General features: G+C 36.3%; 1 protein-coding gene across 16 annotated transcripts in view; it reads right to left on the bottom strand.

Moving 5' to 3' along the window:
- TPK1 (thiamin pyrophosphokinase 1) overlaps positions 1 to 22,437 on the bottom strand; it is a 321,922-nt gene that overhangs the window by 276,673 nt on the left and 22,812 nt on the right. The window contains exon 1 of one of the 16 annotated variants that reach the window (XM_068674844.1): positions 16,293 to 16,355. The exons of 14 other annotated variants lie outside the window; for them this stretch is intronic. In XM_068674844.1, the coding sequence (XP_068530945.1) occupies positions 16,293 to 16,311 (19 nt within the window). In that variant the 5' untranslated portion in view covers positions 16,312 to 16,355. Of the gene's footprint in view, positions 1 to 16,292; positions 16,356 to 22,437 lie in introns of those variants that run through there. One more of the 16 variants, XM_068674850.1, reaches the window with a different exon arrangement.

Genomic DNA, 22,437 nt, shown 5'->3' with positions numbered 1-22,437 from the left:
TAGGACACCGTATCGTGCGAATTCAGGCTCACAAGAAAGTAGGTCCACCACAGAACACCTTTAAGTAGATTACTTACACAAGTAGACTCACCAAATGAGTATGGTAATCTCTTCCCATAAGATACCAGTCATCTAAATAACTTCTGGTAGGTTTAGTCACTACACAGTCTATGCTAACTGCTTTTATTATAAGCAACTTGTGCTTTTTTATAGTCCCTTGTTTTGACATGCTGCAGATCATGTATAATTAAAGATAACTGTTACTTTCTTCCTTCCTCCACAATATGGTAAAGCCTGTAAACAAAGACAAGCTCTGGGACCATTAAGAGAGGCCCTTGTTTGCAAACTGTCTTTCCAACCAGCTCCTTCAATTTCAATACTAAAACTGTCAAGCTTAATTAAGAGTTATGGGGCATAACCATTTCAAAACTGTAAATCCATACAGCAGAAAAGTAACATGACTGCCTTAGTGAACATCTCTTTTTAAATATGCAATATCTCTTTCTGAGACCTAATTTAGGTTCCTTATACACAACTTTATATTGTAAATATCTTTATTGCTTCTCCTGCCGTGAATATAAAGACTGTCATAAAATAATTTCATCCTGACATCTTCTGGTTTATTTGACTATTTAAAGTGGCCTTCAATGCTTATTCTAGTGCTTATACTGCTATCCTATCCAAATTCACCAGATTTTGTGATCATTCAAAAACTCTGCAGAACTGCATTTTTAGCCAGCTGCTTTTAAAATTTTCTTTCTAAAGTCACATACACATTGAGCATGCACAGCCGTCCACGCATCCCCACAGCCTCAAGCAGAACATTATTTAGAAAGGAAGTATCAAGTGTTCAGCAATTAATTGTTGTCTTTTGAAAACTGCTTGGATATTTGCTTGGATACATTCAACACTCTACCACCCAGTCTGAAAGGACCAGAGAGCAATGGCCCACTCCAAAATAAACAAACAACATAAAATAAATAAAAATCCACCAAAATGACACTGTAGCACAGGCTTAGATATAAACCTTAGAGCAATCTTACCCATTCTAGAGGAGCTACATATTTGCTTCAATTTTAACTGTGTTTAAGTCCTCCACCAGAACCTCTGTCAAATCAGCATTCTTGTAAGCATGACAGCCAGTTAACATAGTTTGAAACTTGGTACAAGTTTTTTCAACAAAAAAATGAAATTTAACAGACAACTGCTTACAGTGCTTTAAAAGCTTGAATCTCACAGTATTTGGCAGATTTAAAAATCAATGGATTTCTGCCATTTTTTTGTGTTAAAAATGTCCCACACACAGTCTTACCACTAACCTCCACTTATTTAAAGCAATTTTCTGGCTTTTACAGCTGAGAAGCTACACTTGAAAACGCAAATCCTAAAGGCTTAAAACCAGAAAGATGATTAAAAGCAGTATGACATTTATTACTATTTCTTAATCTAATGATTTTTGTAATATGATTGCCTGGAGAAACCTTTGGCTTTCTTCATCTGCTCCACAGAGAGCAGATAAAGAAACAGAGTGCTGCAATTTATAGAACTTCCAGTCAGCTAATAGCCAGTTTATAGCCACCCCCTTAAAATAAAAGTTACCTTAAAACTGAAAGAGGTTCTAAAGGCCCCTTGATAAGCACTGTTTTACACATTAAGCAACATTTGGGTCAACTTTTAAAATAAATTATAATTGAAAATCTAAAAGCATAACTTATGCAGACTAAACTGTAGGACTGCAAAGCTGTATACGATTTTCATCAGCTGTTTATCAGATCCAGAGAGGTACAGAAAATACAGATTGACCAGAGTTAATACATTTTGAGCTGAGATGCTAAGAAAAGGAGCTGAGTCTCTCTGTTCTTCATTACCCTATCCAGACAATGTGTTTAATAATAATGCTTTGAACTTAAATTTCCATTTGTAGATTTGAAATCACTTTACAAAGGTGTATAAGCATTATTATTCTCATTTCACAGTTGGCCTCACTAAGTACAGAGATTTGTAGCAATTTGTATGAGAAGCAGTGTTCTCTACTGAATAAGTTAAGAGTCTGAAATTATCTCCCTAGGGTTTTCTTCCCAGCTAAGCTGTATACTTCAGTCTACAGTGAAAACTACTGGGCCAGAACCAGACATGGTCCATCTGAAATCGGTGGTTTTCTGTGTGGGAACAGAAGTTCAGGCCAGAAACTCATGACACAGATCTGAATAATTTCTGCCTGTCTTCAACTAAGTCTCTGAAAATTCGCTTTTCTGAATTGCTGGGAAAAAGGTCATCACAGTATCCAGACACAAAAATGTGCAAAGAAATGAAATGGCACCTTTTCAGAAGAAAAATAAAATTACAGAATAAATAGCAGTAGACGGTCCCATGTTTGATCAGGATACTTTATTCCATTCATCATACTTTTTTTCTCCCTTTCTCTTGCTGACAAATAATCTCCTGCCCAAATTTCCTATAACACAATTTTTCTTAACCTATACAATTCCTTCTCTCAGCAACAGCTCCTAAACATGGTAGGAAGGTAGAAACCTATGGGATCCAAACTTTGTCTTGGAAAGCACTTCTGTTTGACACGTCACAGTATTATGTCAATGATAAAAATCAGGCCTATAAGGCTAAGACAGGAAAAAGGATTTTCAAGGCTGCAACCTTTAAACTTCATCAAACAGTTGCTTACTTTCAGGGTCAGGCCCAAACCACTATGGCCCACAAAGCAGCAGGCCTAGCAGGCCTCTGCTGGCTGAGCTGAGAGTCTCTTTGTGTGTTAGCAGCTTCAAAACTATTTTTTTTCCTTCTTTTTCTTTTTCATTTTTTCTTCCGAGTATCAGTTGGCCAGGAAAGGATACCATAGCTGCCACAGTTAGGGCATTAAGCCAAAAACTTGTTTGCAGACATTTAACTTCAAATTTACAGAGAAGCATTTGCAGAACTGGTTTCTTAAAACAATAGTTGCCACTGAAACCAATCTGCTTAACCACAGTATTTTTCTCAGCTCTAGTAGACAGGGCATGTGAAAACAATATGGACAAACAATTTTGTACATAAGGGAGAAAAGATTACACAAAAGTGAACTATCAAAACAAAACAAGAAATCTTAAATGTTTTTAACTCAACAATAGTTCAGTAAATTTAATGCAGAATATGAAATACACAGATCAAACTACTTTTCCAAGCCCAATCTGTCAGGGAAATAAGTGAAGAAGCCAAATTGCAGTTCTAATAATTTCAGATTTTCAACAGAGGCTTACATCCCTACAAGATTTTGGAATTTGTAATTAATGCACAAAAGGTAAAAAGGACTATTGTATAATCTAACTTGCATAAGAGATTTTTTTATTTTTTTTTTTAAATTTTCTTACAGTTCTAGTAAGTACAGTAAGACCCGCTTGAATTAGTCAGAAATACCAACAGGTGAAAAACCTGCTGTGGATTTCAGTTTATTTCAGGACTGTATAACCTCCCTTTGTCTTAGTTTTGTGTTGAGATGCAAATCCACAGGCTAATTTGCATCCATTGTGATAACTTCTATGCCATGTCTTTGGAGATTATAACACTGCTTCTAACACTGCTTTCAACATCTACTAATTACAGACACAGTTAATCAAAATTTAACACACGGACGTATACTGATGATGGTGGCAAGCAAAAATGAAATCTTTGAGCCATAAGCCTAAATTAAACACGCTTAGTTTGTCAAACAGCATCAAGATCTCTTTATCAGTTTTGCAACAAGCTATGGCAAGTGAATCTTCAAAGAAGAAGACGTCAGCACTTAGGGCTCTGGATGTTAGCAAAAGGGCTGCCTACAGCCCCTTTCCCTCTCAAGCAAGGGAATGTCTCCTTCACACAGCACTCAGAAGTTAGGATGTTGTGTGGGAGCCTCGCACTTGACATAAAATTTCCTCAAAATAGAGAGGTTGCAGAAATTGCAATCTGCTGTTTTAGTGTACATTTGTGGTTAAGATCTTTGGATTCTACTCCACTATCACTGTGTTACAATCAAATCAAAGTTTCCTGTCAATGACATCTACTGGGAATACATGTTACTTTTAGCTTTACAGCTTTCAGGCTTCTTATGCCACCTCCCACTTCCTCCCTAAAGCCACAACTGAGATCATTATCTACTAATATGACAACACTTAACAAGGGTACGGCTGATAAATTGTAGGTTTGATCCTATCTACAATGCTCATATGCCTCCAGCAGATGGTTCATCTGCCTGATTTTCAAACAAGAGATAGCACTGTGACTACATGTAGATGAACTGAGGAAAACATATCAAGCGCAAACTTTTATTTTATCAAGTACATTGAAAGAGCATTTCTAATTATGGAGAGATTGAAATAAAAGAAAGATCAACGCTAGTCCCTTCAGGACAGTATTTATATTCACATTTTGTATCTGATTATAAATGAATCCTCAACCAAGGTCCTAGGACAAATTTATAGGAAGCAAGGGAAGTAAAAAGAAAAAAAAATAACTATGGAAGCATAAAAATAACCATGTACATACACATGTGCACACACCCCCACACACAGCAAGGCATACTCTGCCATATGGGATTACAGCTCTGCATTTAGCTGATGGATAAAGCACCAATAAATTAAAAAAAAAAAAAGCTGAATATTACTTTTCTAATAAAAATAAGTCAAGGATTTAAAATAGAAAATCCTTTTTAATGAAAAATAAATGGCATTTAAAACTTAATAGCCTCTAGGTCTAATAAAAAAATCAAATCCTTTATTTAAAGAAAAGAAACTTTTTTTTTTTTTTTTTTTTAATAAGCACAGAAACTGCTGCATGCAAAAGGAACCACTTGCGATGCACTGGGTGCTACTCATGGCAGTCTGACTATGGCAAACAGTAGTAGTACAAATGGAAAATGAGAACACATGTACCTAGAAGCAAAATGTTAAACAGTTTAAATAAGATTAATCTTGGTGGCCATTAACTTCTTTGAAGAACTTAAAAATATATATATTAAGAAGCATAAACACCCTTGAGATTAATCAGTAAGCCAAATATATTCCCATCTTTGGAGCTCCCTTACTAAGTAACAACAAAGGTTACAAAATTTGGGTCAAGTTCTCCAAATTAAGCACACATTGAGTTGGCATATGGCATTTACTGGTACCAGTGCTGACTTTGCTACCTGGGCCTTTACCACTGTAACTTGTGGAGACTCCTGTATGTCTCGCTGCTTCCAGAGTTGTCATCCATGCCTAGTGAAAAATTTATCAGACATATATTTCACTGGCACTAGCATGTATTGTCAAATCTAAATTTTGAAGGCACAATACCAACCCTATCCTAGGGATTGCCTCAGTGTCAAAACAACTTGCTAAGTTTGAGGAGATCCTCTGTGGAGACCCTGCAGCCCAATCTAGGAGCTCAGAACTAATTTTCAGAAGGGCCACCACTTCACCCTACACACCAACTGCAAAAACTGTACAAACAACCTTCCCTCCATCTCTCTACTGTTCTTCCTGACACATAGTAAAGCAAACAAACAGGACTGCTTTGATCATTAGAAGGTAAATTAGTGAGAAATTCTAGATATGAAATGTGCACAAGTGTTTCACCTTCAACAACAAAAATAGAAATTAAAGCGTCAGCAAAACAGTTCTAACGTTACAAGGTCTCTTCAAGCTTTTCCTTCTCAGCCAGTATGTTGAATTTTAAGCCCATCCTATCCCCAAAACCTTTGCTCCCTTGTTCCTGAATGTAGCTGTATTACCTTTGATCTTATTGGAATAATCAATACAAACAAGAGTTCTCACACACTACAATTACATTCAACAGCTGCATTAGATGTGCTTATAAGAACCATCTAATACCAACGTAAAGCTCTTTCTTCTCAGTCTCCATAAATACTACTTTTATAAAAGATGCATCTAATTCCAATACTTTAAATATTTAAGGAGGATGCCTTCTCTTACATCCTTTTTTTTTTTTTTTTTTTTTTTTTTTTTGGCTATAACAATACAGATAAAACAGATCAGCAACATTTTTTTTTTTTTTTATTTTCCAGAGAAAAGATAATGGTTTAGATGGATATGCCCTATCAACTGTAGTAGGCAATTTAATGAGGAAAGTTTCACACCTGTAGTTTTGAAATCAATGCAATTTCAATGACGAAAAAAAACAAAACAGCAGATTGCAGATGCAGGTTTACTTCTAACTCTGTATTCCTTAGAAAGCCAAAATCACCTCCATATACCATACCATAAAACTACATGTGGTGCTTGCCCTGCAAAAAATTTCTTGCTGAGGCTTTTTTTTTTTTTTTTTAACGTAAACCTGCACGTCTCTATTTTGAAATTCAAATGACAATTCACTAGACTGTTAAGTATAGCTCTACAGACACACAAATGAATCTTTTCTTCTAATTACTTTAATTCTCCGATGTGGAATGCTAAAAAAAAAAAAAAATCACGTAATTTCAGCATTAAAAAAGTGATTAAAATGCCCCATTTGGCACCAAATGCTACCATCATAAAAACAAATGAAGGAACTTGAAATGCGTTTCCACTTTTTGAATATCCAGTTCAAATTTAAAAGCCATGAATTTCAAAATAATGTGGATCTGAACTGAGTAATTACCCAGACAAACATTCTTGAGTGACAACACAAAAATTGCTTATAATGTGCTCTGACCTCTAGAAGTTGAAAAACACTAAAATGCTAGTGCTCCTCTAAGGTGTGTTTTTTTCAAAAGATCGAATATAATACTTTCTTGCTGCACCTTGAAAACTCAGATGCACACATTGATGGGAGATCTGACACCAGCCACCTAACTGGAAGAGGGAGCATTTACCAAGTTAGCAGTGAACTAAGCATCAAGTTTGCTGCTATGCTTACACACTGAATTAGGCTGACAAACAAAATGAATACAACAAATGATTAAAAATGATGATTTTCCGAAACAGAGTAGGTGAAGGGTTTTGTTTTTTTTTTTTTTTTGGAATGATGGTGGTAGTGTATTAGTTCATTAACTGATCTGTGTTTTTGAAACAAACCCCACCAAAATAAACAAAGAAACAAAAAAAGCCCCCACCCCTAAATTAAGTAAATGCACAACAGCAGTAGATTACTCAACTGAGGTAGCAGTTTTTACACATGTAATAGTTTTGAGCAGGGCTACAGTATGGTTGTGCATGAACTTCAGATAACCTTTGAGATGTCCTCAGTGAACAACACATAGCAATGCATAACAATGCACAACTTCACGCCTCGGTGTGCAGGAGCATCCCTGATGCTCCAGGTCAGACACGGTTGGTACTCTAATACACCCAGGCACACAATTAACTCTCCAGCCCATCGAACTATGCGGCACAGAAGATGACAGAAGGAAAACAGCCCCACTCCCCAGTATCTGCTGTCTGGAGCAGTGGTATAGCCCTCCAGAGCAGAGCCCTTGACACCTAGCATCCCACTCCGTCTTGCCAGGCTCCAAGAACCACGGAAATCAGGTTTGTCTCCTGGAAAGAAATCACTGAAATGGGGCTGTAATTGGAATGGGAAGTGGGTGGGAATTCAGCATCCAGAAGAAAGGAGCAGTGCGAGCAAAAGCAGATTAATGTCCTGAGAGATTGCAGGGTGGATAACGTATCTTAAAGAACTGGGTCTTTACACATTGTAGTAGCCCAATTAACCCCCCAGTAAATAATATTAAATATTATTATCCTAGTAAAAAGACTATCCAGATAAAGCCAAAAATAAAAGATACATAAGTGAGTGGTTTTCAGTAGTTTGCTATTTGAAAGGTTCTGATACATTAACTGGAAATAATGGAAATTAGTTTACTAACATGAAGAAATGTTAGAATTCTGGCTAAAAGTGTAATAGATCTGACAGCTCTCTAGCTTGAACAATGGTTCAGTCCATGAATCCTTTTGTTAAACTTTACCTTTCAATATTCCCTAAACAATGACCCCTTCATACTTCTGAAAAGCTCAAAGCAGTTTACTGCAGCTTTTTTTTCACTACCTTAAAATTTAATCTTTTGCTAAGCAGATGACACAAAGGGAGAGCATAAGAGGAATTCTGACAGACAAAGTGCAAAGTGTGACCCACTACCCACCTCCTTATCCTCTTCATAAACCACCTTCCAACTGTGTACACCTACTATTTGTTGAGGGGTTGGACTTAACAAGAATGCAAGAATTCTTGATGAGGGTTCTGGACAGAAATTGGAGTTTTGGGTAACACAATTCACTGCCTGGGCCAAATGCAATCTCCAGCTACACAAAGAAACAGAAGAGTCAAGTAACTCTGTCAAGTAAACAAATTCAAAAAAAAAAAGCAAAAAAAAAAAGCTGTAGTTGCAGTTCCCCACTTCTTTATTAGAGACCCCTGCATCCTGTCTATCAATATATTATGGACACACTGGATACAGCTGGAAACATAAAAACAGCCCAGCTGGAAGATAATAAAACTGTATCTACTTATTCAACTCTGCTTTTGTACATATAAGTCAGACAGCTAAAAAAGAAAATTCAAAAAAGAAAAAAATATATATTGTCATGTCTTAAATAATATTCTAACAAATTGGCGGATGTACTGCAGGCTAGCACAGAGCCAGAATGTGAGATACTGAGATAAATGGGAGTTGTTGAGCTTTTCAGCGAACGCAGGAACAACAGCCCCTTTTAACCTGAACTCTTCATCCCACATGCATTTCATATGTCTGATATTACAATGGAAATGTAATTTGATGTCTTTTGAAAACAACACTTCACTATGGCCTTAAATTATTCCCCGTGGGGGACCATTTTCCTCCAACATGCTTTGTTTACTACCTCTGCTGCTTCCAGCAAGCTGTTTGATAGATGCCAAAGACAAAGATGAGCTCTATAATGCACATTTTTGGATGACTGAAGACAAAATTCCCTGCTTCTTGGCATAGTTTCCCAAATGATCACAATTCTTAGAGCATTCATTACTGTGCAGAGTAAGGCTATCTATATTTCTGTCAAATCATGTTATTTACTATTTATGGAGAATAAAGATTATAAAGGAGAGATACTTCAATGAGCAAAACAACACACACGGAACTCTTTTTGCTCTAATTTTTATTCTCCCCAGTGACCTTGTTATCCTTGCCCTTAAGTGACAGAGGGATCATTAGCAGGGACGGTGATTTTATAATAAAGTACTTTGATATCAAAAATAAAAGCATTCAAAGATTACAGGAAAGGACAGCCTTCTGACAGGATGTTTTGATAAACAGTTAGTGTATTTATATTCTTTCTTTGCACATTCATACTGTATTATTACTGTTTTTAAAGTAACAGCTATGGGCTCCATGAAGACGGAAGCTTCACTGTAATGATACCACACAAGAACATAAGAAAAGGTGATCTGGATTTAAGAATTTTGATTATATCTAACTTCCATGAGAGAAGAGAAATGCAGATCAAGCCACTGCACCACAGTATCTCTGAATCATGCTAGCAGCATATACAGTTACGAAACAAAAAGATCATTTAAAAATCACAGTTACAAAACATCTGATCATTAAAAAAAGTCCAACCCTGAAAATATATAGGCCCAAAGAAAGTTATATGAATGTGAAACAAAGGCACAAATTATTTTAGATGTGTATGTTGATCCTGCTGTTTATAAACACAACAAAACATCATGACTCAACAAGATCTGTAAGTGCTGTCAATGGTCACCATATTCAGGCTGGGTTTTTCTTTTCCAAACAGAAATTTCTGTTTTTGCTTCCTTTATCTCAGTAAGAGTATGGTAAGTTTTACGATGGAACCAAAAATCTTTTTGTTATAAAAATAAATTAAAAGAAAAACAAAAAAATGATCATGACACACCTAGCCAAGAAAGATTTTTTTTTCCTAACAATTGCTTTTCTACTGATAAACCTAGCTAAAAAATAAATAAGCATGCTTTCACAGTTATTAAAATAAACTAGAGTTTTTCTTCCTATCTTTTAAGATGTGTGAAATTTCATGTCTATTTTCCCTTAATTAATGCATATCAGTTACCCCAGATGAAACTTGGATGGTTAGCGTTTGTCCATAAGCTGTCTATATATAGCACAGAGCTCCTAGTTCAGGCATGGGAAACCTTTCCAATGTGTAACGTCTCAATGACAAAGGCACAGACTACAAAGCCACTCACTGTGCTGGGAAACAACACTAAACTTAGCTACCTAATTTCCTCCTTTGTCAGAGTTTATGGCCAACAGACAAATACAGACAGCAGGTTTATAAAAGGGCTCCCAAATCCTTTCTAGTGAAAGTTAGCTGGGGAATCTCAGCCTACGGCCAATGGAGCTGCAGGAAAATAATCTCAAACCAGTGTGTGATAACAACCAGATCCCAAAGAAAACATCAGACCCTTATCTACTTGCTCCTGGGCTCACTCCCCTTTCCAGTGACAAGCTGACTTAAAAAGATAGTGAAGCAGGTATAACATTTAACTCACAGCATAGGTCAATGCAACCACACACACATGCAGATGTAGGCACATATTGAACTTACTGAATGGGCACTAGAAGTTCTGGTGACGATTTTTTGACTACAATAAATATCCTATACACTAATATACTACACCCCAAACCAATGGAAGACTTTCAAGCTTGTTTTGTCAGAATAAAACAACCAAATGTTTTTTTCTTCCAGACCATTCAAGACTTAACCATGAACCAACTCTGTTTGTTGAAAAACGCTGAGTCAAATACCCTTCTCCATCACACTGACCTTAGAAATAGAACTAACATTACAGCTAATTTCACCTCACATACCAGTAAAGACAGCTTATCCTCTCATCTGTAATTTACTACCCGTTCCCAATCCACTGTGGTACTTCCCATTCCCTTGAACATTCCTCTTCTGCATCTTGGGAACTATTACAGATCTCACATCAGTCCACTCCCTATTCGCCAACAACCTCTGCAAGGACGACTTGAAACTGTTCTCAGTCATTTTAGCTTACTGTGTTAAAATCTGTCCTAAAACAATTGTTACTGTTAGGTAACGTTCACAATCAAGATTTGTCTCAAACTCTGCTCCTGAGAATGATTTGCAAGAGGAACTCTTTCCTGACTTTAAACTGCTCATATCTCATCACTAAATGGTTATTGGAAAAAAAAAAAAAAAAAAAAAAAAAAAAGACAATTATTTTCAGTATGCCTTTATTTAAAAAGTGTAAGTCATGCCTTATTAACTGATGAGTAAATGCAGACTCATCTGCCTGTTTTCAAGGGAAAGATTTCTCCTGTTTTCCCACTGATCATGCTCCCCTCCCCAGATTCCTCACTTCACAGAAATTCTCCCTACAGCACAGAAGATGCAGGCACCAGAAATGCTTTGTGCCCCCTCGAATGTGTCATATAACCCTCAGGGAACATAAGAACCACAAAAACTTAGAAAGTACACAAGAGAAAATGGCTATTATTTTGAAAGGAAAAAAAGAACAGATTAAGAAAGGTTTGGAACTAAACTGTTCAAGCTCACTTGTGATACTTAGTCATCTCAAACAGCAGTCTTGAAGTGCAGAATGTTTGGATTTGGGTGTTTTTCTTTTTCCTTCTATAGACTCTACAGACTTTTAGCAAGCCTTAACCAGCCAAAATACAAACGTGCTTTCAAAACTCCCACCCACACACCATATTTATACGTGGGGACAGCACATAAGGATGATCTTTGCTCAGTACCACCACCTCCAGTAAGGCTCATAACTGTTTGATGCCTGCCAGCATCACTGGTACACTTTGTCTGAGCTAAAAACCATGCCATTTGCACCTCAGAAAAATAATGATGCTATGGGATAAAGTGAACTAGAATCAAGCAGTAAATAGGTTTAAACCAGTGTAATTGTGTCAAATAAGCTCAAACACACAGAAGAATGAATGGTGTTTTTCCCTTTCATTGCTTTTATCACATTACTCTAGAATTGATACTTGTGGGTCCTCGTGCAAGAACTTTTGTTTGAAACGAAAATAAATGGGCGGGGAGGGAGCTAAGGCAAGGAAGCGTGTTCCAAGCATGAAAGTGTATTAGACAGATATAAAAATGTTCACTGATAGAGATGACTCTGGGAAACCAGTGGAACGTGAGTTGGGTCAGGAGAGGTCACAGAAGCACAGACATGAGACTCAAGCTTTGCGAGGTGAAGGCACTAAAAAGTTTTGATACTGAATATGACAGTAATTGGGACAAAAGGAACCTTTCCCACACCAACACAGTGTACATCTTCGTATACCCTTGCCTGTTATACTGAAGTGCTCTATTAACTAATTCCTGTCATACCCCACCATCATCTTACAAACTTCAACAAGTACAGCTCTGGGTCTTCCTTTACACCTGTGCTTCTTACTGTGATACTTCTCACACTATCCCGTACTTCTCAGTGCTCTTCTCAATCAGTACGCACCAGAGTGGGCATGATATTTAGTGCAAGTTCAAAAGATAAAACCAGAGGTAGCAGATACCTTGTACACTTGTATACTAATGTATTTTGAGGCCCGTCACACAGTCACTCTCATCTGTACAGCTGTACCATGCTGATTTTATGCCATTCCAGTTTTTAAAACCAAAAGTACCTTCTATATCCTATATTAGGGTTCTATATTCTATACAGAACCCTAAGGATATTACACCGCTCTTATAAATGTGCTATCCAAACTCTAGTTCACTTGACAATACCTTTTCCCATAACCTCCCAGTACACTCAGTAGCGTTTGGTTTAATTATAGATTTAAGGCCTATTAGCAAGATGTTTTGTTTTGTTAAAAAAAATAAATTAAAATTAATTAAAAACCCTCACACATACAACCCTCGGACTACGCTTTTATTTGCCTTACAGCAGAACTTACCCATATGTATGTATGTATATATATATACACACACACACACACACACTGCATATATATATATACATACATATTTGGAACTTGGTTTACCAAGACCCTAAAAATGTTTCAAAAATGTCCAAAGAGGTCTAAGTTGCATTACTAGCACAGATAAAACTATGCCTGAACTACACTGGTTCAACAGAATTGTTACCCACTTTCTATATTGAAGAAATGATCCTTGAATCACAGAGGAAAAAGTTGAAAGTACTAAAATTATAAAAAAAGGACTGTAGGATGCTTTTTACATTTCAGTTGCAAAAATGGCATAATCTGCAAGGCTTTTTTTGGTCAAGAACCAAAAGGCTCCAGTGTGATTAGCATTACCAAAGATGCACAAGTTTTTTCATGGAAGTAATCAGAAGAATAATAAGCAAGGTTTGCTAAATCATCTAAATAGCTTGATGCCATGGGGGAAAAACAAACAAACAAACAAACAAAACAAAACCAACCAACCAAAAAAAAAAACACCACTATTTTCTTCCTGTCTGCAGTAACAATATTAACCAGAACTATACTCCAAATTTACTTTGGGGAAAAAAAAAAAAAAAAAAAAAAAAGATGATGATGTGAATAACCTCAGCCAGGGAATAATGCCATACACCAATACATGCTGGGAGCTAAATGACTAGAAAGCAGCTTTGCAAAAAATGACCTGGGGGTGTTGGTGGACACCAAGTTGAACATGAGCCGGCAGCATGTCCGTACAGCAAAGAAGCCTATTCTGTATATATGGTATTCTGTACTGTACTAGGCAAAATATTGCCCACAGGTGAAATGAAGTGATCCTCCCCTCTACTCAGTGCTGGTGATGGTAGACCTGGAATAATGTGCCCAGTTTCAGGTCTCCCAGTACAAGAGAGACATGGGCATACTGGAGAGAGTCTAATGAAGGACCACAAAGATGATTAAGGACTGGATCATCCTCCTGTGAGAAAAGGCTGAGAGAGCTGGGACTGTTCAGCCTGGAGAGGAGAAGGCTCCAGGGATCTTAATGATGTGTATTAATACTTGAAGGGTATACGTGGGATGGAGCCAGGCTCTTTTCAGTGGTGCCTAGTGATGGAACAAGAGGCAATTTCCCCTGTTTTATTCTGATCAAACATCTGTTCTGCAGTTGTTTTATGCATTTTGTTCAATTCCCACTGAGAATGTAGAGGGAATAGTGTTAAAAAGTTGTTCTGAAAAATAGTCTAACATAGCTGTGGTCAGTGCATGAGGAACTACTCCAACCACAGTGCAAAACAGCACTCCCCACGGACTGCCTGCAAAGTATTGTTTTTATCTCAAGGTTTTGCAGTAATTTCTGAGAGCAAAGAATCTTTTTGCTTGATGTTATATGCTATCATTTTTGCAATATTTTAAAATTGGTCACAAAAGAATATGTTTATTGACTCTGCAATGTTAAACAGAGAATGTCATAACTCTTTCAAAGAAACTATGAATGCAGAGTTATATAAATTCAAAAATTAATGAAGTGTATTGCAAAGAAAACTCATGGGATTCTTTTGGTTTATTTTAAATATCTGGCAATTTTTTTTTTTTTTTATTTTTTTACTTTTAAGCAAACACTAGCAGGCTGAACAGGTCAAAGAAGGTTGGATAGAGTAATTGAGTACAGTTTAAGAACATGAGCAGTTTGTTCTTGCTGATAAATTAGACAGCTGCTCTGAATTACATTTCATGCTGTTTTCACACAACAGCTAATTTCCTCCTGCTAGTTCTAAAGCTACTTGGAACTGTACGCAATTAACTCCACCACCTTTCCTTTATCCTTCAAAAAGCATCAATTTTGTTTGCTTACAGTTAGGTCTCTACATATTTTCCTTTCTTCCTCTCCCCTATAAGATTATAAAAAATGATACATATTTGTAATAGAAGAAATGCATTAGCAGCATAATTCAAGTTCTAAAATGAGTAAGTTATATGATATTTCTGGAGAGGAAAAAAGTGTCCAGTCTTGCACTATGGAATACCCATATTGTTGCAAGCTCCAATTAACTCTTTCCTCATTTTCAACATATTTTAGACCTTAAACACCACCACCACCACCCCTTATTTGGGAAAACAGTACTAAATTTCAGCTTTTTGTTTTATGAATATAATTTACAGACTTCAAACTACTTTCAATTAATATTATGCAAACTGTATTATAACTGGATGGAACATGATGCTACAATCTTTTTTAATTGAAAAGATTAGGAAAAAACAAAGGAAAGTCATTATGACAGAACATTTGTCAAGAATAAGGTCACAGTTGCTGTTTAATACAAATATGCACATGAAACACGCTTTTAGAAAGACGTCTCTCTTTAAATGGTATGATTAATACATACCACAGTAGATTCATGGCGAAGGAGTAAAATGCTTCTTTAATGAATAGCTTTTAAGATTGTTGAAGAGATTTATTTTTTTTTTGGGGGGGGGATGGGGGGAGGGACACACAACAGTTAAAGCACATGCTTTACTTTAAACGCAAGCTTAAGTTCTCTCTTGTTGGCCAAGCTTGAGTGCAACAGGTGCATGTGCTGCATTGCTAGGCTGAAAGGAACGAGGCTTTCTGTTTCATTTCAAAGATCTCTAAGAACTTTATCCCTAATTCACAGAAATTATCTATCATCTTAATAACTCTACTGACTTCAGTATGCTGTATTTAGTTCTTGGGTATTAAAAATAATGCATTAAATAATCTAAGTAAATTATAAATATGTTCACATCTAATATAAAACCTTACAGTACTCCTCACGTACAGCAGATGAAGCCAGCATCAACAGCAAGCTCATTTACCATGTTCTGCAAACTTGTTAATTCTCTTTTTAATCATCACTTTTTATCATTGTTAATAATATTTTTAAAACCATAATGATATGTATAGTCTGGGTTTAGTGGAGATGTTTCACGGCAGCCAGATTTTAACAGTAAACAAAGAAGTAGAATTTGTTATTCTTGCAGTTATGATTAAATTAAAATAACATATTACCTTGCAATTCAAATTACATTTTGGCATTCCTCTAGCTAATTGTGTAGGCAAATATTAAATCGTTTTCAAGCACACTACATTCTGAAGGTTCAAATCAGATATTGCTGTAACAACTGTAAACTGTTCTTTTTCCTGCTCTTTACTGTTCAATTTAAGGCATTTTTTTTTAGTTCAAAAATTTTTTTTGACATTAAAACACAAAAACAGGGAAAAAGAACCTCATTCCACATTCTGCTAAGTCATTAAAAACTGGCATATATGAGTTGAAAACACTTGCACCAAGTCATTAATCACATCCTCACATTTTAACCAACTTTTCCAGGAGCAAGCAGCATTTGAATAACGTCTGTTCACACCTGTTTTGATCCACACTGATAAGCAGACAGAGCCTTTGTTTGTTTGTTTTACAAAGGGAATTTCTAAGTTACTTACTCATTTGAGGAACAAGCATAGCCCCAAAGAAATCAGAAAGATGAAGTCACTGGGAGGTGTACTCCTTTAACTCAGGCTGAATTTTGGCCTTAAATAACCACCTTCTCCCAGGTAATTAGTAACTTTTATTGGAGGATGCAGTTCATAATTCTGTGTTACTATCTTCCCTGAGAAAAAGAAGAAACCTTGCTTGGTTTCTTATGACAGTTCTCAGGCCAAACACAATTGATGTACAAGTATTTTTGCTGAAGCCATCTGAGGGCTTTGGCACAAAATACACGTGAAGTGGATTTTTATAGTGTCAGCTTAAAAACCCCCTCCCATCTGTTTTGCTGAGGTAGCTGCATGGATACTCTTAACTCACCACAAAGAGATTAAATGAGTCAAGTTAAGCTTTTTATACATTTATTTTAAACCAATTTGCTTTCAGCAAAACTTGCTATCCCTCTTACACTTCTCATATATTTCTCCTGTTGACATCAAAAGCCAGTCCTATAAAATTTTAACCCCAACCACTACTGAAATGCTTTGAGAAAGCAGAAGACTTCTTCAAATAATGTGTAAATATGATTAATCAAGTATTATTCAATACATATTAGTATTTAAAGCATTTACAACAGCAGTGCATAACTTCGCATGTGAATTATCAGTCCCCTAATCACCATCCTATTGCCTTTTTTTTTTTAAATCTTATTTTGGACTGGCTGCTCTTTGTTACCAGTGGTGGCAACCACTCCTCAAGCAGAACTACTGCTTGATTTACATAAGGAAAGCAGAATTCATGTCTTTTGTTTATTTGTTTTAATTTATATTTAGTATTTGTGTTGCTGTTGATTTTTTAAGGAAGAAGTCTCAACAGCTTGCTGCTCTCCTGTACATATTTAGAGCTTCACTGACATCAGTAGGTCTGTGCAAGAGGACAAAGGTCTACTACAGGCTGTTATAGAGCACTCATTTATTTTAAACAATGCAGGTGGAATGAGTTAAAAAAAAAAAAAATAGAAGCAAGTTTCTGAAACAGCAATGGATACTGTTGTTTACTGTCTTCCAGTACCGGCTTGAAAGACTTATAAAGCAGTCTCACAGAAGCAGCCTTTCTTTAAAACCGCTGCTATGTAAGAGCTATACAGGATAATGTACTAAAAACACTGCTATTTGTTATCAAAGAAACTTTATAGCAATGGAGAATAACATGCTACAGCTGGACAACACAAATTAAGAGACATTCAAACAATCTGTGAACCAAACAAAACAGAGTAGGCAAATTCAGAGGCATTAATCCAAAGCACTGAATAATATTTTGGATGAAGTCACTACTAGACAGCTGTAAAACAAACACAGCAAAAGACCCCTTTTTAATATCACAAAGCTATGATTTATTGGTCCCTCACAGAATCTGATGGAAGAGGACAAGATTTTAATTAAAAGAAGTGATTAAGTGCAAATCCTTCCCAAGCTTTTCATGGCAATCGTGCTTCAGAGTGATTTGAAGAGCCGCAGCGAGGCTGAGTCTGTATGCTTAGAAAGAAAAGGTATATTCATAACCTGATTAATTGCATTGCATTAAGGCTCTACTTAAGATAGAGGCAGTTGCTAGCTCTCAGCAGGAAATAACCAACAAAACTACCACTGAAGAACAACTTCTTTTTCCCTCTTGGAAAATTAGCAAAGCTGCTCTTAAGTCTTTCAGAGCATTTTAGTGGATTCAAAATTACTGAAACTCTTCTCTTTGTTTTAGTCATTCTAATGACAAAGAACTGAATCATGTTTAAGTGGAGCTATGTTTCCCCCGTTTTCTAGCAGGGGGAAGTATAATAGAAATAGATGAAACTGAATGTTGCTTCTTACTGAAGGTAACATTTTTATTTAACTCAGCACTACAAGGAGGCTTTCTTTTAGAAGAGGTTTCAGCCTAGAAAGTTAAACAGAGTAATGCTGTACTCCCCTCCCCCTAATTTTCAAGGAATAAGCTGGAAATACCATACTGGTTTGCGTACTATTTTCTCATAAATAAACCAACAAGGCACTAATCTACCTCTGCAACCTCTCATTCCTCTTGGAGCAACCATAATATGATGAGACCTATGATTTCTTCACTAAACGTTTCCTAAGTGTCCTCTTCCCCCCCAGTAGGTTTCTCTTGAAATTTTGCTTTTAACATCCATTTGTTTGCATCTGTAGACATTTCTCCTATTTCAATTTTATTAATATTTATAAAGCAATTGGCATAAAACATTTATTAAAGCCAAAAATATAATCCCAAACACATCTCTTACTATAAAAGCTCAAGCACAAAGAAAATTACATACACAAAATTAATACAGAAGGGACCTTAAAAAACCATTTAATAAATACATTTGATCAAAAACATAAAAATATATACCTAACATACCAAGACAGAGGTTAGAAAGTAGAAGCTAAGCCATAAATAGCAAACTGACAAAAATGACATTCAGGAGTCATATGAAAAAGGAAAGGAGTTTATGTCTATACAGGGATGAGGAAAACTTTCATGTGCAAGTAACTACATGGAAAAGCATGTGGAACTGAAATGACTGAAAGAGGAATCAGTAGAAAAAGTGGCTTGAGAGGGAAAAAGACGGATCCAAAAAGAAACTAATAGAAATCCACAGTTTTCACCTAACTCAGAAACATATAGCAGATACCCATTTATGAATGGATGAGATGGTTCCCCTAGTGCTTCTCAGTAAAATGCTTTTAGATCACAACACAGAGATATGAAATGAAGGTACAGGAACTGAAGTTCAGAAGAAGCAGAAAAATTCTGTAACCTTAGTAACACAGTAAGCAACACAATGATAAAAAGCATGTGGAACAAATGGTCTCTTTCAGTCTAAGGCACCATGCTGCTATCAGTGTCCTAGCCAAGTAAATCTAAATCATCATCACGTACAACAAATACTTCACGTGCTCAGCTGCCAGCCAGGTAGCTGGCATGCTCTCATTGGGAAGCACTGCCATTTAAACACAGCTAAGGCTAAGTGGTACGACACTTTTCACAGAGCACACACCAGGCACCATCCTGTGCACTCCTGTGGCCTGAGTTCCTTGGAGCTGCTTGGTGTGGTAATAAAACAAGCATTCAAAATAAAACAACACTGCAAATTAATGACTGGATTATCTATCTACACATTATGCAGGAGTCTCATTTCTCTTGTTCTGACATGGGATTTGACCCACAAACTATGAATACTCTTCCAAACACACATTTTTGTTACACCCATGTTCCCATAAAAACTGTTTTCACATAAAAATCCTCCACTATCTCTAGCTAATACCTACTCCATTGGGTATAATGAAATGTGATATTTTCTTCCAAAAGTGTAAGAAAAGTATTCCAGTGGGAAAAACTCCAGAGAAGTAAAATGCATTATCAGAACTGCATTTTATTGCAATTATGCAATATTAAATTACTCAACTAGAATTCTGTCTGAACAAGGCAATGCAGAATTTAAAGCCTCTTCTTGTTTACACACAATTTACAACAAGTTGATTTCATAGATTTCTGTTGAGTCAGTACTGATTTACATCTTAAGAATTACTTTGTCTGGCTAGAAATCACCCTGTGAGGCCTCCTGACTTGGTCAGTTGCACATGCAATATCAACTATCAGAAAGAAGACTTAAAAGCACCTAACAATGAAGTCTGTAGTTATTCTACAAAGTATGTCATTATGAAATAAAGAAATTGAGTGTATTTTGGTGAATGTGAATTTACTGAAGGAAAATCACATCAGATTTTTTTTTTCTTTAGTTTTCAGAAGAGTTACACCACAAAATCTGGAACTGCACGTAAATGTGACATGAAACTGCACAGAAAATTATCAATTACACTACAGAAAACACGTCTCAGTATATGAGGGCTAAATAGGGATAGACATTGTCTGAAGGGCAAATGATACCTATTTGTTTCAAAAGGAAAAATATAAAACTAAAGACTACTCACGTGGACCCTCAGAGATCAGTGCTAAGACTAGTCTTAAGATTTTAATTAACAGATGTGGCTTAAGATGAAGCTTGCTAATGACATATTCAGAAGGCATGGTCAACACAAAGAAGTAGATTAGTACCTCATAGAATTTAATGCATGGCTTTGAGGAGTAAGTGGCAGAAATAGAATGAAACTCAGTAATACCAGAAGCAGTAGTGTGTTTTGGGATCTACATGTGTTTCAGGGTCTAAAAACAAATAATTGTGCTATATATGCTAGTTGCTCGTTGGCTAGCAACACCTTATGAAAAGTACATAGGTATGCCAACTGGTCCTAAGACCAAATCAATCTGATTAGACCTAAATTGGACCTAGTCTAAGACCTAAACACAATCTGATGTTGCATTTGGTAGATACAGAACAAAAAAAAATGTGTAAAAGATGCAGAACCTCCTATGGAAGATCCCACATAGGAAAACGGGACTGGAAGAAAAATGATCACACAAAAATTAATAGGTATGGATAAACTGTCCTTGAATTTAAGAGGGAAATTAGAAGACCATTCCTAGATGCATCTCATTTGCAAAGCAAAAAAAACTCTACCTGTATCTAGTTATAAAATTATATAATCTAATACTGGAATGCATAAAACAGTTTATAAACTCGGCATTTTTCTCCTATTTGGGAATATATTCACCATACTGTCAAGAGGGATTGAGAAACTGAACAGTTTCTGAACAACTCTGCGTTCCATCACTGGAGACTGAGTACTACGAGGTGCTAGACATTAATGACTCGCTTGCTTTTCAACACACATTCATAACACTTTTAAAAATGAGAGTTAAAGAACAACTATTTACTAGCTATAACGCAGCAGCCTCTATCAAGTAGTAGCGTTATAGGTCCACAAAACAAAAGCCAGTTAAGGTCTACTGTTGCACCCCTTGGTTCAAGTGAACTCTTCCTTAGCTGTCATTTCAGTAAGGTCTGAACAAGAATTAAACAAAAGAGGACATGTTGCTAGTGATTAATTCTCTTGAAATCTATACTCAATAGGGCTTTTTCTATAGTCAGCACAGAGTGTTGACAGATAGTTATGGGTATATTTACTTAGCTTTTACTGGAAGACTGGTTAGCAAACAAGTTTTTATCACTCCATTCTGATGGGAAATCTGTATTGCAAACTGTAATGCTTGATGGCTCAAAATAAGCTCTTTATTTTTAAACATCTATAAGTAATTAGAGCTTTTTTTTTTTTTCCCTCCCTTAAATAAGGCTAGAATACTCTGCAACTCTGCATATTGCAGGCAGTTTTTTGATGTATTTTTCCTGAGCTCAGGTAGGTACAATACACGTACACTGAGTTTCTTAACTATTCACACAAAAGCCAGATTTGCTTTATTTTAACACAGCTTTCAAGTAACAATAATAAAAACAAAACAAAAAAAAAACAAACACAGAACTATTTAGGCATATTATTCTTTTGTAAGGGAGAGAAGAATCTAAACACTTTCCTGTATCATTTTCCTCAGCTCTCTGCCATAATCATCATTAATATAATTGTTTTGCATTTACATAGTTCTCCATGCAAGGAGCTCAAGCACTTTACAAAGCAATGAAGAGGAAAAGCTCTTCTATCCTTTAACGTGCTAGGAGATGTGCTTTCATTCATGGGGAATAGTTAATATGTGAAATCAAGTCCCTACCAAACATTGTACTGTTCAAATGCCCTTTAAGATCTCACATAGTGTTTATTTACTGTTGAGGAAAAGTGATGATAACAGTTCAGATAACAGAAGAAATACAATTCATTACACTGAAGATAAATCTGACAGGACTTTACTGATATCTGAAAGATAATACTCCTACATGTACTTTGAGAGTGACAGCATAGCCTGCTGAAAAAAAGTATGCACAAAATACTTTATTCACAGAATGGCTAAGGTTTGAAGGAACTTCTAGAGGTCATTTGGTCTAACCTCCCTGGGGTCCACCCAGGACCATGTCCAGGAGGTTTTTGAAGATCTCCAAGGAAGGAGACTCCCCAACCTCTGTGGGCAACCTGTGACAGCGCTGTTACCTGTACAGTAAAGAAGCATTTGCTGATGTTTCAAAGCAACCTCCCGCATTTCGGTTTGTGCCCATCACCTCATGTCCTCTCACTGACTGCATTACCCTACATTATTTAGTACCTC

This window comes from Anas acuta, chromosome 2 (assembly GCF_963932015.1).
Source record: "Anas acuta chromosome 2, bAnaAcu1.1, whole genome shotgun sequence".
In the NCBI taxonomy this organism is placed as follows: Eukaryota; Metazoa; Chordata; class Aves; order Anseriformes; family Anatidae; genus Anas; species Anas acuta.
This window is presented reverse-complemented; position numbering and strand designations above follow the sequence as displayed.